Source organism: Enoplosus armatus, chromosome 7, assembly GCF_043641665.1.
Source record: "Enoplosus armatus isolate fEnoArm2 chromosome 7, fEnoArm2.hap1, whole genome shotgun sequence".
In the NCBI taxonomy this organism is placed as follows: Eukaryota; Metazoa; Chordata; class Actinopteri; order Centrarchiformes; family Enoplosidae; genus Enoplosus; species Enoplosus armatus.
The window spans coordinates 5,604,160-5,621,695 of NC_092186.1; the positions used below are offsets into that span (position 1 = coordinate 5,604,160).

Consider the following 17,536-nt stretch of genomic DNA (forward strand, 5'->3'; position numbering starts at 1 on the left):
CGCCTGGACAACGACATTTACATGCATACTGTACATACATGGTAGTTTTACAAATACACCAAGAGAGTGTTCATGATTTGTTTTCCACAAAAAGCCACAGATTTTTTTTTTCTTTTTTAAAACCCCATATTTTTATATATATATATACCACAAAAGAAAAAGAAAAAAAACACATTCCCCTTTGACAACACTTAAAATATATAAAGTGGAAACACCATGTTGTTGGGAAATAAGGATAGAAAAGGAAGAGAGGAAAAATGAAAAGGTCCCGCTTTTCCCCCCAAATGTCTTTAAACAAATATGCAGAGTTGAAAAGTCTGCATCTCTTTAACCCCATCTTCTAACTAGTCTTTTTCTCTTTCCCTCACTTCAGTCACAACATCCTCTTGTTGTTTCATTTTCTCTTCCTGAAGAGTCCCCTCGGATTCTGATCGGTCTCCTTCTTTTTTTTTTTTCTCTTTTTATTCCAAGGTCAACGAAGTCCTCAGTGTCCCAATTCAGGTGCGTCAAGTGCAAGTATCCACCCATATTTGGGGAGAAGCCGAGGTCGAAGGCTGAGCGTTGGGCATGTGTCGCAGAAATAAAAAGTCAGGTTACTGCTAAAGATGGGGCAGAAGATTCCTTCAGGGCAAAGGGCCTGGGAGCACAGCTAAAAGGCCGGGGTGCTGCTGATCCACGCTGTCTCGGGTGACAATGAGTAAGGGCTAAAATGAAGGCACACATCCTGCTTCCTGCACGGCTCCCGCCTAACACACCTGAATAGTGAGAGATAAAATAAATAAAAAACATTTTTTTTAAAAATGTGGGCCATCATTAAAGAGTACCAGTTCACAAAATGTTTCACCCTGATAAATCAACTTCCCACCAGCTCCAATGTTTAATTTATTGATCAGCCAGGCTTTGAAAACCATCTGGTGTCCCATTTACTTTGCATTAACTTAAAAGTGCATCCATGAAGCGATTCTCTTTGGTATAATTATAACCGTGCTCCAGCAGGAGGTGTTCAGTCCTGTGAAACAGAAAAATGTTTTGTTGCTTTCTTTTTTTTTCCTTTATGATTTTTAGGGGCGATTTACTTTTCCCTTCATCCCTCAAATCACTAGGAGGGCTTCGGTCTATTAGTAATTGCAAACTCCTACTTGGGGGCTAATTAAAGTGACTGACGCTGGGAGGGTCTCACTCCCCTGGGTCAAAGCAGCTCCGTATGAGAGAGGTAATTTGTCCTGAACAAAGGCACTAGGAAGAAGCTGGGAAGAAAGCTTAATAAACGAGCATCACGAGCGCGGACAACAGCAATCATGTCATGGCAAAATCGCACATAGTCAAAACAATGGTCAGCAGATAGCCCCGTGTTTCCGTATGAGCAGTGAATGCCTCGTTTTCTCTCACCGGCCTGTGCTTCTATATTCAATCTGTGCTGCGCTGTTGAGGATACATGAGGTATATTGATCTGGAGAGCTGTTATCCTGCTGTACGTCTGTGTTATTTGAGGCCGTCCAAAAATTCAGTTGGCGCAAAAGAAATGAGAATATTTGTGCGACAAAGTGCTTCAGCAGCCGGGTAATTCTCCTTACTTCACTCTCTGAGATAACAAAAGCATCCTGAGACCGTTCCCACTGAGCGATGCGTCTCTGTTTATTTAATAATTCTCTCTCTGCTATAATTAAAGCACCAGGGCCAATATTCAGATTGCATTTTAGCATCAATAATTCAGCAGTTTTCACTACAATTGATGTTAGCGCATAAATAAACAATGAGGCCTCATATTTACTACAGCAGCCCTGCTACAGGAGACATTGGGGGTGGGAGTAAGGACTTAAACAGACATTTAAAATTAAGCTAGATAATGCAACGGCTTTCAATTTAAATGTGAGGAGCTCTAAGAGCTCTAAGAGCTGATTTGTAGAAGTGACAAGCCCTTAAAAGGCCTGTGACGTGGAGGGAGGGAGGGAGGGAGGGAGGTGAGGGGGGGCTTAATGGAGTTCTACCACTCCTCTACTCACAAAACCACTCAAGGTGAAATGCATGCTCCCAACAATATAATTCCTCTTTCAGTCAGACTCTGACACACTCCAAACACCTCCCATATCTCTGTGTGTGCTGTGTGTGCAGACAAGGTATCAATAAAGCTCCTTGTTGTGAGGCAAAAATGATTATATCTCCTGCTGGCAGAATGAAGCTATCCTGAAGAATGAAGTTATCCTTGGTATATGATTAGGCCTTCTGTTTTGCTTTCACTGGAGGCATCAAGATCAAATCAGGGAAAGCCATGATGACAGCTTCCATGATATACTGGCTGCTGCAGCTCGCCGTCTGTGTTCAACCTCGGGCCCTGGATACATATTTTTGGCCTTGGAGTAATAACTTAGCCCAGGTGATCCCAGTCTTGTTGATACAGTGGCCAAATGCTTGTTTTAAACACTTGGTATTAATGGCAGCAAGTGTCATTTTTCAGCACAATTGGAAGGCTGGCTCAGGACGGAGAATAAATTCAAGACGAGTCAAGTGTGCGTCTGCTCATAACAAACCGAGTGTGAGGACAGCAGCACAAAAAAAAATCATTTTCACATGTTTTGTGCTGACGGTTAATACAGATTTTCTGAGTGTGCGTCCTCCGACAAGAATGATGGAAAAATCCATTGGCTGTCTAAAAATAAAATTCATCTCTGCTCTGTAAGATTTAATATCCACTGCATGCCTTGCAGTGAAGTCGAATCGACGACATCAATATAAACAGAGTGAAAAATGTTAGGGTGAAAATTACAGATGTTTTTCTTTTCCTGCTAATGACTCCCACTGACTGATGACGGGCCTCTACTCACTTGTCCTTTACTTTTGAAGTTATCAAGCCTTCTGCCCCGTTTAGTACTTGAGAAATGAGACCTCAAAAGAACTCTGGAGCACTCTCCGTCAGAGAGCCCCCCGTCACGTTTCCCTGGTGCAGAGAGAGAGAGGGTCTTACCTTCTGGTCGGGCAGTAGTGGGTTCGTCTGCAGTGAACTCAAATGGCCGTTGATGAGTGCTGTGGGTCTGTCGTGTTCGCAGAACAGGCTGCCGTTGATGTAGTGGAACCGATCCCCGGGGACGAGCCGGTTCCGGCAGGTGGAACATGTGAAACACTGCGGGAGGGAGGGGGCAAAGAGAGAACCGATCACAACCAGGCCCGAGAACCCACGAGGCATCGCTCAATCCTTTCATGTAATGACACCTTGGAGCGAACACACATGCTTGTGAACACCAACGTATACACACTTCTGTGTGCAGGTGGAGAATACAGGAACAACTAATTAACAGCTATTAATTGGGCTTTTCTTGACTACTTGATTATGGGTTTGGGTCTCTCCTCATCTGTTCTTGTACTGTGGCGAGCGACAGGGAGTGAACTGTACCCAGCATGCTGTTCGGCAGTGTAACAGTTAATAGGAGTCCCCTCTGAATACGCTACACAGTGTGTACTTCAGGCGGTAGTAACGCACTACTAATAAATACGTCCCGTAGATCTCAAGAGCTTGCACTCGACACTGCGCTCCCTCGGGTCCTCAGCAATGTACGCACGAGATAATCGAAGGACGAGATAATCGAAGGACGGACAGACAGACAGACAGGCGGACAGAGACTCCTTCCATTTTAGTACGATAATTGCTATCATTAGCCCTGCTTTCATAGATACCAGCTTTATTGTGCTACTATCTTCAAATTCCAAGAGCTTTTCAACATTTCCTGACCACATAAGACAACAACAATGAAATGATCAATTCAACACAACTTTATTTATCACCGTCAGGGTCATTGTATGCAGCAGCTCGCCACCCAAATCAACAGATGCGCACACAATAGGTAGGAAAATGAAGAAAAACACAAGGCTATAATCTTACTTCATCTAGTTCAGAGCTTCAGAGAGGAAACTTGAGTTTACCTTGAGGTGGTACACGTTGCCCTGTGCCCTCATCACCAGTTCACTGGCTGGAATGGACTGACCACAAGCGCTGCAAGCTCCACTGTTTCCAAATAATCTGAGGGAAAGGAAGTAGAAGAAGAAGAGTTACTATGGAACAGCTGAATGCATCTGCATAGCCTTGAATAATGGACCGTGGACCTGAATGAAAACTATATTCAGGGCTAAGTTCCCGGTTCCCCAGCTCCATTTCTAACTGGAAGGGAAAACATACAGGAGAGGGAAAAAAAAAAAGGAACAGAGTGAAAAAATAGAAAATCATCACAGTATCGACGGAAAAATGAATCTTCCAGCACCCTTCTCCAGACAAGCATCTACCGCTGAAACTGCATATTACTTTTGGTGCACATTTTTTTGCAACCTAATAATAACCTGGAACATAAGCAATCAGGAGCTAAGAGGATTTGATTGTACACCCAGGCGGAGACATAGTGCTTTTGCCATTAGGACTCCTGTGAATGCTCTGTCAGTGCCGTGTTTCCATTAGAAACCCGTAGCTACTCGGGTTGATATATAATGTGCATGGGTTAACCTTTTCAATCATGGTGTCAACACTTTAGATTTGCTTCTGCTCATCTCTTTCGTCCCTAACCTTCTCTCTCTCTCTCCTTCCCTCTGCCTCTTGATAATGAAATGCTTGCTCCAGCTTCCCTTCTATCTTCCTTCTGAGTCCACAATTTAGATTACTTCATCTCGGTGAGCAGCAAACTGAATGAAATTTCGATTTGAGCAGAAAGTAATTTACTGGGATCTGGACCCATTTGTCATCATATCTCACCGGGTGTTTGCTCTATCACTGCACTTTTCCTAAGCAATCAAATAAGACCACGGCATCTGACATACTCCGGAGAGAAGGGGAGAGAGGGGTGGAAAAAGAAAAGCATGGGGGGGGGGGGGGGTGGTTTGGTTAACATTGGTGTGTGCATCAGATGAAGTTGTTCGGCTTAAAATTAGCAAGGAAAAGAAACAACTAGAGGAAAGACATTCTTGAGGGCAATTTTATGAAAAGTATATAACAAATTCATACTGAGACGCAGCGAGGGAATAAATGCTTCTACCATCCCAACCATAACCCAAGCAGTTGTTAGATATATTGACGAACAAACAAGCCCGAGCTCTTTGCAAAGGGACACAGAAATGGCTTTTCAATAAGACAGCCCAGGCAGAAGCAAATTTTGTCTTGGCATCATTTGGAAAGGCTCCATCAAAACTCAATTTCAGAAACTAATTAACTGGAGACTGTCGTCACAACACTGCCAATTCCCTGCTTTCACTGGGACAAACATGATAGTGGAAAGGAACATATAGGCCGCGCTTTAAGACTCTTGTGCTCGTGTGAAGAAGAGCAAAGCCGCACTTCTCCCGCAAAGACGTTTCTTTGCGTCGCAGCCGCCTCGTTCGGAAATTCTAAACTTTGCTCAAATTGAAAATATGTTCCTCGTGGTTGTGTTGAATCTCCTCCTCGATGAGTTTTCTCTGTGCAAACAAAGACTGCAGGACGTTTTCACCGCAGCCTTTTATATTTTACCACCGTGTGGAACTCATAGCAGGTTAATTATTTTACCAGGCGATAGCTCTTGATAGTATTTGATTTAAGGAGCCAGAGCCTTTAGGTGCTCAATTAAGTTGCTATATCGGCTTGAACCTGGGCTCTAATGGCCTCGTCTGCCAGTGAACTACAGCGCCGAGGTGAAGTGGACACCCTAGGTCAGTATAATTAAGGCCAAGGGACTCTTTAATTGCAATGACACATCTGGTTTCAGCTTCTATTTTTTCCCCCCTCCTAAAGAAATCAGCGGTTCGTACTGTGTTTCTGGAGGAAGGCTTTATCTTGATTTATCTGCTCTCTCCCCCCGTGGATCTGACTTTGCTACGACCAACGTGTCTGATTAAATTAAATAACAGACGAAAAAACACATTTGGAGCTGTCTGTTGTCTACATGGGCAATGACTATTGGATTTCATTTCAGCACTGACTGCCAGGTGAAATATAGCATGGCTTGCTGCTGGGCTGTCTGGTAAATGCAGACCTCATTCACCAAGGCCTTTGAGTAGGGTAAAATTACCCCACAACAATGATTTCTGCAACACAGTCCATTAAAAATGCCTCTCTACATCAGCAGCCAAAGCACCTTAAAAGCACTAGGCCATATTGATACTGAAGCGGGGCTTTGCATAATGGCAAGAGCTGCATTAGAGAAAGGGTGGAGGGGCCGGGGACAGGGTGGGGTGGGGTGGGGTGGTGGAGATTGCGAGGATGAGGGAGGGCGCGCGTGGATCTGTGTTGTGCATGTGCATGTGTTTTGGGTGGAGGGGGATGGGGAGGTGTGCGTGTGTGTGTGTGTGTGTGTGTGTGTGTGTGTGTGTGTGTGTGTGTAGGGTGGGTGGTGGTGGTGGTGGTGGTGGTGGGGGATCAGCCAAATTACACTTGGTTAATTCAGAGTAACAGATCTGGCCCCAAGTGAATTGAAGGCCTTGAATTAATTCTGTTATGACAAATCAAGATAAACGTTTCCCCTAAATTGCATGCGATTTAATTAATTTCTGAGATCCCGGTTTTTTCCTGGCCTAATAGTTCACATTCTCTTGTGCTGTCATAGTGCTTGAGTGGGCAGACTTCAAAGTGATATTAAATAACCAACTATTAGATTTACCTCACACGTTCTATTGGAAAAGTGCCATTTAATTACCTAGGCTTATTCAATTAAGGGGACAGCATTCTCCCTGAATCCAGCAGCCACGAGTAAATTAATTCTCCCTCTACTAGCAGCCCACAGAAATAATATCACCTCCAGCTTAAAACAACATGATCCCCACAGCAGACGCAACTTTGGCTTTAACTTTGACGTTAAAGCTTTTGGTGGCAGCACTGCATGCAAAGCGGGGAGGGTGTTTGTCCTGTGATGTTTGGGAATATTCCTACTTTGATTGATGGGAGATGGGTATCATCCCAGGCCAGGCACACATCCCATTATAGCTGTGATGGGAAGCGACTCGCCTCCTGATCCATCACATGAGCATTTTCACATCAGCTGTATTAATATAAGTTTGGAACTACAGCTTAAAAATGTGTGTCGTATGTGTAGTTTAGCAGTCTATTACAAAAATGAGTCTGCCCCTTTAAGATGAGGGAGGGGGGGGGGGGGAGAAAAAAAAAACAGCGGCAAATGGCCTTTGCAATAATCCCTCTTCTCTATCTGTCTTTCTCTCTTGCTCTCTCTCAAAAGCCAATTTGGTTAATTAAATGTTTTGTTTGCAGTGTGGCTCTCATTCATTTCGGACACGTCATTGGGAGCGGATACAAGCCAGGGACCAGATCTCATTAGATAAAACCCATCAGGACTAAAGGAAATGGAGGGGGACTATAATTAAAGCATTTAATTGTGTAGACTCACTGTCAGATGTTTTTTTTTTTTTTTTCCCCCGCTCCTATCTTTATCTCTACAGAGATCTCATGGTTCCATAATATGCGCTTTAGCTCTTCCACCAAGCATGCTCTCATTACAAGTGGAAAGGTGTATCCACATTTTCCCCCCCTTCCAATTTTAATTACGTTATAGTCCCATTATGAATGAAGTACCCCATTGACTTCCTCATCCTTTTTATGAGGTGGGTGTGAGTGCGCACAGGCACACTTTAGATTTTGAATTATCCGCGCAGATTAAATAGCAGTGTTGACTGTAGAGCAGCTCCATCTTTTAGATTATTAATGCAGAAGAAATGAACTGCACCCAAACTCTGACACATTCATTTACATGCATCTTTACTCACAGAAATCTACTCGAAAACATGCCTTGCATGGACATAAAAGTGCTCTGAGGTGAGAACAATAATCAAAACAGTTAATTAACAGGGTTAAAATCAATACCATTCTTGCGCCCCAGGGTGACTCAAAAAAGTATTTGAACTTTCAGTAAACTGTGCCTCGTCCCGTCACATCAGGCTCCTCTACATTACCAGAATGATAGTGTCATCAATAAGCTTTGGTTGGGTGTCTGGCACACCTACTAGAATATTTAAAAAGGCTTTCTTTGCTAATTAAATTGTGCCTTTCTATATATATATATATATATATATATATATATATATATAAAAATAACAAAATCAAACGATAATCTGCGCCCAACACTGTGCATTTGTCTTGCAGAGCAAACATAAATCTCACAAGTCCAATTTTCTGTCCCTCAGTTGACCATGAACAGCGAACAGGACAGACATGCAGATGGCCTGCAGAGCACCTCCTTTGCTTTGTGCTCTGTCAACATGCCAGCGTGTTTGACCTCTTTCAGGGTAGACCAGGGAGACTTCAACCAGGACACTTTAATGAACGCCGATGACATTGGTAAAATTTGAGACACATGTTCGAATGACCAGCAAATACTTCTGTTAATTCAGCCCTGTTTTTGTCAGTTTCTAACTCAATTTAATCTATTTTCTTCATATATTCCAGGACTTTTAAAAGTTATCTGATTTCCTAAAAAAAAAAAAAAAAAAAAAATCATGCAAGATGTGAAATGAATGAACTTATTCTGTAACTGACAGCAATTACTTCACATAATCTGTGGTATTAACTACAATGATAAAAAAAACACATGCATGCATTACGAAGTCTCTCTCTCACCTGATGTAGTCGTTTCTACAGAGGATCATGCCGCTTTTTGTGTAGCACGACGTGCCGATTTCGCCCAGCTGGGCCTGGCAGCAGGAGCACTTGAGGCATCGGCTGTGCCAGTAGCTGTCCATGGTGTAAAGGAGGAAACGGTCTGCGATTTTGCCCCCGCAGCCTGCACACCGCTTCCAGGACAGAGATCCTGTGCCCACCGGTGGTGGCTGGCTGCTGCCTCCGGGATTCACCATTGTCCCTAAAAACACACACACACACAGGAGAGATGATGATGTTAACAGTCCACTGCTGGTACACGTCACACCCTGAGGGTTGCTGCTCAGACTTTTACCAGGCAAGTATTGTTTTGTAGACAATCGGGTCAGGACCTGGGGAGGCTCACAGAGGCTGTGTTGGATCCTTAATACACATCAGGGTCACGTATACCACACACCACAAGCAAATTTATATCAAATTTACACAATTTGAAATTCCAGCCCCTTGAACACCTTGTTGCATCAGCGTGGTCTTTGAGCGACAGCAAGTCGCGCCAAAGTACAATCGCTGATCTCATAAAGGGACCAGTCCTGAGTCCTGCTCTGCTACAAGAGCGCTACAAGTCATTTAGAGAACTAATCTTCCCTTGATCTCCGTCTCATCCCCGTGCCGTTACTTCATTGGGCCTCTCATGATGAATGTCTGCTAACTGATAACACCGGGAGCCAAAAGGAACAATTATGCAGCACGGGCTTTTGTTGAGATGTCCTAAGAAAAATCCAAAATAGCACAATACTTCGCCACACAATTCCTCACTCTGTTGCAGTTTGAATAGCTGGGAGGTGGTGGTTATTGCAAAACACAAAGGGAATACTGTATGACTAGGCTGAAGCAGAACTGGCTTCAAACTGACATGTGAAACAGTTTGCTGGTTCTGTGTTTACCAACACTTGGTGCTTGCTAAGCCTTCAACCTGAGGGACGAATACGATCCGTCTTGCCACTTAAGAAAAAACAACATTTACCAGCACCTTAATGGGACACGTAGCCATGATGTACCAGGGATCAGCTGTAATGATGCTAACTGTTCTAATCTAATGCAATGCAGGCATTTGTTTCACCCACACAATTAATGTGGGTTCTTTCAAATGTAATCCTCTCCAATTTGGTCAGGCAGACTACATGGATAAAGCCAAATCTTTGTTGAAAGGCAGGTAGGCTAATTAGAGTTGGGGGGGAGAGGGGGGGGGGGGTACACACACACATACACACACACACACACAGAAAAGCATTCAGTAAGCCCATTAGCGATGGCTCTTAGGGACAAACCACAGCGTACCTTAGTGCTGATTAAATCTAAAAGGAGATGAATCAAAAGGCCGACCTGAAAGTGACTCCCTGGATAAACAAGACGGACCATCGTCAAGTTTCATTCAGGGACGAGTTTCTTTTTTTTTTTTTTCCTCTCTCAGCTGAGGGATGGAGGGGACAGCAGGGGAAGGAGAGGAGAGGAGGGGGGGGGTGGCTTTTAACTTAAATGGGCTAACTCAAGTAATTACACGGGCAGGCAATTTGGGCGCAGAGACCAAGTCATGGAAATAGGAGAGAGAGAGAGAGAGAGAGAGAGGGAGAGAGAGGGGGGGGGACATATCAGGCAGCCATGTGCCACAAGGTCCTGTCCGCTGGCTGCTGCTTTGTAACGGAAAATAAAAGAAATGTAGCATCACATTGGCGTTATTGCGGGGCAAATTCGTGAATAGGCGGATAAGGAGGGGGAGAATAATAATGTCGCAATAATAACACAGGATATCAAATATCACCGCCAGCATTCTCAAAGGGAGACATAGCGTTACCAGAAAGACACAAGTGGAAGCGACGAGGCTAGTTTCCAGTGTAAACTAGCTGTAATTATAAAGGATAAAACAGACATTTCACCGAGTCACCATGCAACACAGCTGTAACATCAACGGACACCCACCTCGTTTGTCTCTTTTAAGCGTAATGGCTGTAAAGTTAATGACTTGAAGGGTAGGTAGGTAAACAGGTAGGCTACAACAGTCCCCCCCCCCCCCTCAAAAAAAAAAGTACAGGTGAAACGCGGACGCACTATCGCGCGCGGTCGGCCTCCCAGCTCCGCGCGACAGCGGACCTCAGCGAGGACTTGGGGCTCGCGGTGTTCACTGGCAAACAAGCGGAGCGCCGAGCAAATGGAGTTATCAGATAGTATTTCCACTGGACGGTTCCCGTTTTACTGTTGCTGCTTTAGTGCTCTTTTTTTCGCTGGAACAAAAGGAGTCCATTGCAAGGCGTAATTACAGGTCTGCGCATGCCGTAATTTCCTCAGACGGAGAAGTGCGCGTTTTGGCAAAAGAAAAAGCGGAAAAGAAATAACGAGGCTTGGCAGAGAGGCTGTAATTGACTGTCCTCCGGTCTGCTCTCTGGGTCCCGTTAGCTGCTTGTTCTACATGTGTCGCTGACAGGAAGAAACCTCCAGTAAAAACCCCTTTTAGCCGCGTGACGAAGGGCCCGCCGCAGCCAATCGGCGCGCAGTCCATTTAAGAGGAATAACAAATCCAGCCAATCAGAGGGAGGTGAGATTGACTTAGACACACAAGAGAAGGATGGAAACGGGGGTGAACGGTAGAGATGGACCGGAGAGGTGCGAAAGAAACGAGAAAGAGTGTCAAATGTGCACACTTAAAAACATTGACAGAGGCAATCTGGAGAGGCTGCAAGGAAAATACTAATAATAGACATATTCTTAGGGTGTGTCCGGTAATTAGTTGCAATAATAGGCCACATTGTGACATTTATTATCTTCTTTAATCGTCTATAATATTAATAAAGAGAGTGAACGGCTGTGGTAGCTGAGTATCATCCAGATAAAACCGATGGATCTCCTTTTTGAATTGTTTCATATAAGAACAGACTGAACATTTTTTCCAAATACTAACTGCATGGCAACATCCGGTAAGCTACATTCATCTCACGTCTGAGTTTAATTAGTTGACATTCAGTAACTACTTAGTTTACCGAGGGTGACTCCAACCTCTGGGAAATATCGAGGCCTAATAGCTGCGTAGTGGCGCCATCGTCTGTCACTGGAAATAATCGCAGCAAGGCCTGCTGTCGTTTACAACCTCATTAAGCCTCAGGTCATTGGTTTCAACACCTATTAAGGCTAATCTGCAAGACCTCGATTTGGCTGAGATCCTTTAATTCATTCAGTCTTACAGTTTTAGTTTGTCATCGTCATGTGAGACTTCAAAGACGAGATGAATTGGAAGCAATCGCAACACCTTTTAATAAGAAATAATGTGGCGCTGACATGTTTTCTAACACGAAGTTGAGAGAAAAGGGAATTCTGCCTCTTTTATATTCTTTTACCAAGAGAAAGGCTGAAGTGCTGCAGTGTAGCAGCCAAAAAAAATTGGAAAAAACAAGTGACGTCTTCAGTTAAACTAAAAAAAAAAAAAAAAAAGTGTCGCTATTGGAGAAAAGTTGCCTCCGAGAAAAGTTGTTTGAGATTCACCGGATTGAGTGGTTTTACATGACAAAACAGCTTCATTATAAGATGCCCCTGGCTTCATTAGAAAGACATCAGATGTATAAGGATTATCTTTTTCTTGCCTTTAATTGTTTAATTATTCGTGCAGCTCCAAAGAGATTGTGCTGCATCAAGCTGATTTCCCTTTGGCAAAGCCAATGCTACTCCACCTTGGTTTGAGCCACACTCTCATCAAGTCTCTCACTCACTAGAACAAAAAGATGGCAAAGAATATCTTTTCCACCAAGGAATGATTAATTGATATAAATGATTAAAACAGTGGGAAATTATGAAATGAATTTGAAAAGGGGCCTCACAGGAAAAGCTTTGTTTGTTCCAGGCCTATTTTAATGAGCTTTTCATAACTGGGCAAGAGAAATTACTCTGCGTGTTCTTTTTCCGCAGCTCTTTTGCAAAATAATTATGGCTAGTTGAAGTGAGGAGGAGGTGGAGGGGTCAGGGAGCCGGCGGGGGTTGGGGGTGAGGAGGAAAGGGGGGGAGGGGGGGTGTTCCCTCAGAAATTGATCATCTCCTTTCTCCGCTGAGATCTTTCAGTCCTGTGGCAGTTTCCAAGCAGCTGCATTATTAAGCAGACCAGATTTTTTTTTTTTTTTTTTTAAAACCAGCGGCACACAACAATATGGCGGAACACTATTTCAATGTTTAAACAGGGACAAGAGAGCGTCAGATGTGGCTCGCAGTGTTGATACTCCCCACAGGGGTGATCTCACCGAGATGAAAAGGGGACCACGGTGCTTCATAATGAAGCTGCTTGTCCTGTGGGAAAAAGCAAGAGAGCCACATTCAACACGGTGGTTAACTTCAGATCGGGATTCACTCTGTGTTATATTCTATTAACATGACATTGAGCCACAAAGAGGCCGGTTTCAATCTGCAAGTTTACACACCACAGGCAATCTTCTAACTAAACAACACGCAGGTCGCCATAACTTTCTCCCGCTCCCTTTTCGTAAGGCCACATTGGATTGTTTACCACGGCAAAGTCTGGCCTTGTCTTCTGTTTGTGATATAGCATCACACTCGCTTTGCTGCATGTGTGTGCACGCTGTCTTTTAGAGAGAATGATATTCAGTTAGCTGAGCCAACTGATGAGGGAAGATTAGAGTTCAGATTATCTACAGATAGAGAGGACCCACTCCATGACTGAGCGGAGGATGGCGGACTCGGCAGAAAGATCTCCAAATGGAATCTCTAAGTAACTGGCTACTTAGTCCGACATTTTGGAAAATACACTTACTCACTTTCTTGCCTAGAGTTAGATGAGAAGATCGATACCACTCTCATGGCTGTGTGCTACGTACGATGCTGAACCCAGCTGCCGGTTAGCTTAGCTTAGCATAAAGAGCGTAAGCACAGGGAAACACAGACTGGAAAGAGCAGAGAAATTAGATATCAACTTCATGCCTGTGTGTTGAGTTGCGAGCAGCATGGTTAGCCTAGCTTAGCATTAGTACGGGAAACAAGGGGAAACAGTTAGTCTGGTTCTGTCCAAAAATAAAAAAATCCACCTCCCTGCACTTCTAAATCACGTTGTAGTTTTATGGGGATTATGTGCTGTGCTATTTCTTGACCTGGCCCAGTAACGTCCTGGAGTCCTGGCCAAGAAATAGTCTGAGACAACCCCTCATAAAACCTTGTGCCATCTTTACACTTCGGATTTTATACGGACTAAACAAACACATTACAAAGTGTTAATCAGTGAGGTTTAGAGGTGTCTTAGAGGGAGGATTTTGTTACTTTTGCACAGAGCCTGTTTCCAGCCTTTATGCTATGCTAAGCTAAGCTAACCATCTGCTGGCAGTAGCTTCATACTTACTGCACACACACAAGAGTGGTATCAATCTTCTCAGCTAACTCTGAGCTAACTTGGCAGGAAAGCATATAAGCAAATTTCCCAAAACGTCAAACAATTTGTTTAAATCATTCTGCAACATTTGGACAAAGGCAATAAAACTGGTTCATTCAACTCCTTAAACATTTAACAACTGTGACAGTTTTTATATGAATGTGTGGTGGTAAGTTTACAAAAAAAGAACATTTCTGGTGCATTTGTGGGACGCTGTAAGAACACATTCAGTTCAATACATGGCAAATCAATACACTCAGCTCATGGTTATGGGCGACTGCAGTCATGCGATGTGTATGAAAATAAGCACATTCAGAACGGCTAAATTAGTGTAATCAAACCCTTCAATCTAAGTTCATGGCTGTGTTGCTTTGTCTTGTGGTATGTTCTCTGTACTCCTTCCATTTTCCCATGTGGTTCCAGCTCAAACTTTGGTCACGAAACAATGAAACAGCCGAGTGTTTTGCTCAATATTCCCCCTCGCAAAATATGTCTCACTTCATTTATTTGGTGGTATTGATCTTGTTCCTTTATCGTTTGTAATTAAACAGAGAACAAGTGAGCTTAAGTAAATAGAAATCAACAACTCAATAAATACCCCCCTGTATGTCAGTGGGTTTCTTTAAAGCCTGAGCTCATAGCGCTTGATTTCATCAGCTCCGGGCAGTGCAACAACTCTGAAAACAATACAGTGGTCTGAAGATCAAGAGATAAAAAAAAAAAAACTAAGAAACTCAAACAAATATTGTGTGATCTAGAACAGCTTATGGGTCCCTGTATTTGAGACATACAGTCACAAGTCACATGCACACGATATAGATTAGTCAGCAGAGAGCCAGTAAGTATGAGCAGTAATTCTTGGCCTTCAAGGTGTTGTTCAACATTTTGGGAAATGCACTTATTTGCTTTCTTTCTGAGAGTGAGATGTGAGAAGATTGATATTAAGTTCATATCTGTGCTTTAGATACAGAGCTGAAGTCAGGACATCTGTAGCCTAGCTTAGCATAAAGACTGACTCTCCAAAGTCCAAAGATACACCTAAAACCACCTCTAGCGCTGTCTTATTTACACATTGTATTTCAGTTGTTAAACCTGCACATGAATAGAAATGATAGAAACATAATTTGTGATTTTAAGGGGAGTTAGGTGTTGGAGGTGTTTCTTGACAAACAACAGTTATAGTTACAGTATAGTTATAGCGAGGGGTTGCCAGATGCATTTGATGGAGCACAGGGTTCTGGTCTCTGTGCAGGCATTAAAATGGATTAAAATACGTGTAAGGGTAACATGAAAGCTGTCACTCATAGTGATAAACCCAGAGATAATTATCACCCGACACTGAAGTTCTCCTCAGCTCTATGGAGTGTTTTAGCCTCTTTCAGCTCATTGTTTTGGGTTTTTTTGGTGGACACAAATACAACTCCAAATGAATGCTAATGTTGCTCAGTACATAGTCAGATGTTTGCTAACTCAAAATGTCAGTGTTGTGTTTAGAGCTTGTTTCCGCAAAAAGTGGTCAAGTCACTTAACGCAGGTTTTTTCTGTTTGCGTATGAATGAAAGAAATGACCTGGGTTTGGCCAGGCTAGCCAGCTCTCCCTGCCTCCAGTCTTTATGCTAAGCTAGGTTAACCATGTCCCATCTCTAGTCCATTACTTAAAGTCAAGATGACACAGCATTTAGAAAGTATCCAGCTTCCGTATTGTGATGTATTTTCCGAGTGAAACAGGAAAGGCAGGCGGGACGTCACGTTGGCAAGAATTTGATTTGAACGTTGAAAAGTGGGCGTGTCATAACCAACACACCATGCTGTTGCTAGCTCGCTAACTGACTATGAATCTTAGCTCTATGCCGCTAAAAGTTGAAGATTGATTGATGGATGGATGCCATGATATTATTGGTTGAAAATGGTTGGTTCAAGCTTACCTAAGCACACGTCATATTTTGTTTTACAGGAAGAAAACATGATTGGACTTTGATAAAATAACTTTTTGGTTGTTTTGTTTTTTTTGGCATATATTGTTAGATAGGTGCACAATATGACCGGGGATGTGATCTAAAAGGGTTAAAAAGGCACTTTTTCATTTCATCTTGACTTTAAACACACACATGAGAGAAAACAAATGAGTGTATTTCCCAAAATGTCGAAATGCTCCTTTAAGAACAAAGTGTTCTGCAGTGCTAGCCACCTGCTTGTAGTATCATCTTCCAGTTTTACAGCAGATCAAAGTAATATCTTTATTTACACCTTTTCCCACGTGTCTTTACATAGCAAGTCACCGCAGTGTGGAACAAGATATGCTGCCTTTGGGGCTGATTTTCCGAGGCTCAAAAAAAGCAAATAGAGGGGAAAAAGTGTCCAATGTGCAGAGTTACAATTTATTCGACAAGACCGGTCATTTTAACCCTCATGGGGTGATAGTCAGAGGATATCAGGATTGCTGTCTATATCTGTTTCTTTTTTCCATATTTGGTGGCATTTTAGATATTTTGTCACTTTCACAGCCTTACGCTATATTTGAAAATGTTAATTTAATTCTCATTTGATGCCATTCTAAACAAGAGGGGACTTTTCTTTCCCCAAATTAACTGTACTTTAAGCTCATGTCTGCACAGGATTTGGGCTTCAGAGGCAAACCTTTTCCTGTAAAGCTATATAATGAACCCATCTAGTCTGCCATGACATTTTCATATAAATTAAATGGATTTTGTGAGGGTTTTGATGGATCAGGGTGCACATTTTCAAACACGGCAGAAACCCTTGACAGTAATGAATGTGCACAACAGAGCCAGAAAACATCTCATCGACGGGGGGAAAAAAAAGAAAAAGGGAGAGATGTGGAATGATGGAATTCAGAAACTAAATGACAGAGAAGCAAAAACAGCCCTTCCTTTAAGTGCTTTAATCGTTGGATAATTGCTTCTACACACTATTTCAGACTCTCTGCGTGCGCACACGTACAAACACAAACAGAACACCATGTGCTGCCTCTAACAACGTCGCTTTAATGAAATGTCGTGAATCCTTAATGAGTCTCAATGTCTTGTGATAAATTTCATAATTATTCAACCCCACACAACTGGAGTGGGAAATTCATCAGTCAACGCAAATTAGTTGGGATCCATTAGGGTTCAGTGTCTTGTAGGGACATTCACTTTATTAGCTCCTTACACCCATTGCCATAATTGGGAGCATATTTCATTTGGCTCTAACCCCACTTTACTGAATGACTGCTCTTTCCCTTTTTTTTAATTTATTTACAGCGACCTGCTCTGTATCACATTCTGTGCATACTCTACAGTACAGTGTGGGAGATGATGTTATTTTGTTTCAACCAGGCTGTTTGTTTCAGAAATGGAAATTTCTTCAACTTTGCACTCTCAGAATTTGCTATTTTTTCTTTCATTGAGGCTCTGCGCCTGCCTGAGTCATGTGTATTGATTCATCTAAAACTTAAAATGAAAGAAGTGGCGAGAAGGAGTGATATCTGCTCCCTTTAATATAGATTAAAACAAGCCAATAATGAAAGAGGGTTTTGTCTTTTTTCTGCGAGGAGTCCATGGTCTGGC

General features: G+C 42.9%; 1 protein-coding gene across 1 annotated transcript; it reads right to left on the bottom strand.

Annotated features, from left to right (window-relative positions):
* Positions 1-391: 391 nt before the first annotated feature.
* On the bottom strand, positions 392-10,613 carry lmo4b (LIM domain only 4b). Its single transcript, XM_070908789.1, has 5 exons — positions 10,532-10,613; positions 8,576-8,816; positions 3,916-4,012; positions 2,963-3,118; positions 392-755 (listed from the first exon to the last, which is right to left on the bottom strand). The coding sequence occupies exons 2-5, from the start codon at positions 8,809-8,811 to the stop codon at positions 747-749; spliced, it is 498 nt and encodes a 165-aa protein (XP_070764890.1). The 5' UTR covers positions 8,812-8,816; positions 10,532-10,613; the 3' UTR covers positions 392-746.
* Positions 10,614-17,536: the final 6,923 nt, after the last annotated feature.

Bases quoted from the DNA above. Each gene is read 5' to 3' on its own strand.
- lmo4b (XM_070908789.1), bottom strand. From the start codon at position 8,811: ATGGTGAATCCCGGAGGCAGCAGCCAGCCACCACCGGTGGGCACAGGA. The intron at 4,013-8,575 runs GTGAGAGAGAGA...CCTTTCCCTCAG, and splicing joins TGTAGAAACGACTACATCAG to ATTATTTGGAAACAGTGGAG. The intron at 3,119-3,915 runs GTAAACTCAAGT...TCCCTCCCGCAG, and splicing joins GCAACGTGTACCACCTCAAG to TGTTTCACATGTTCCACCTG.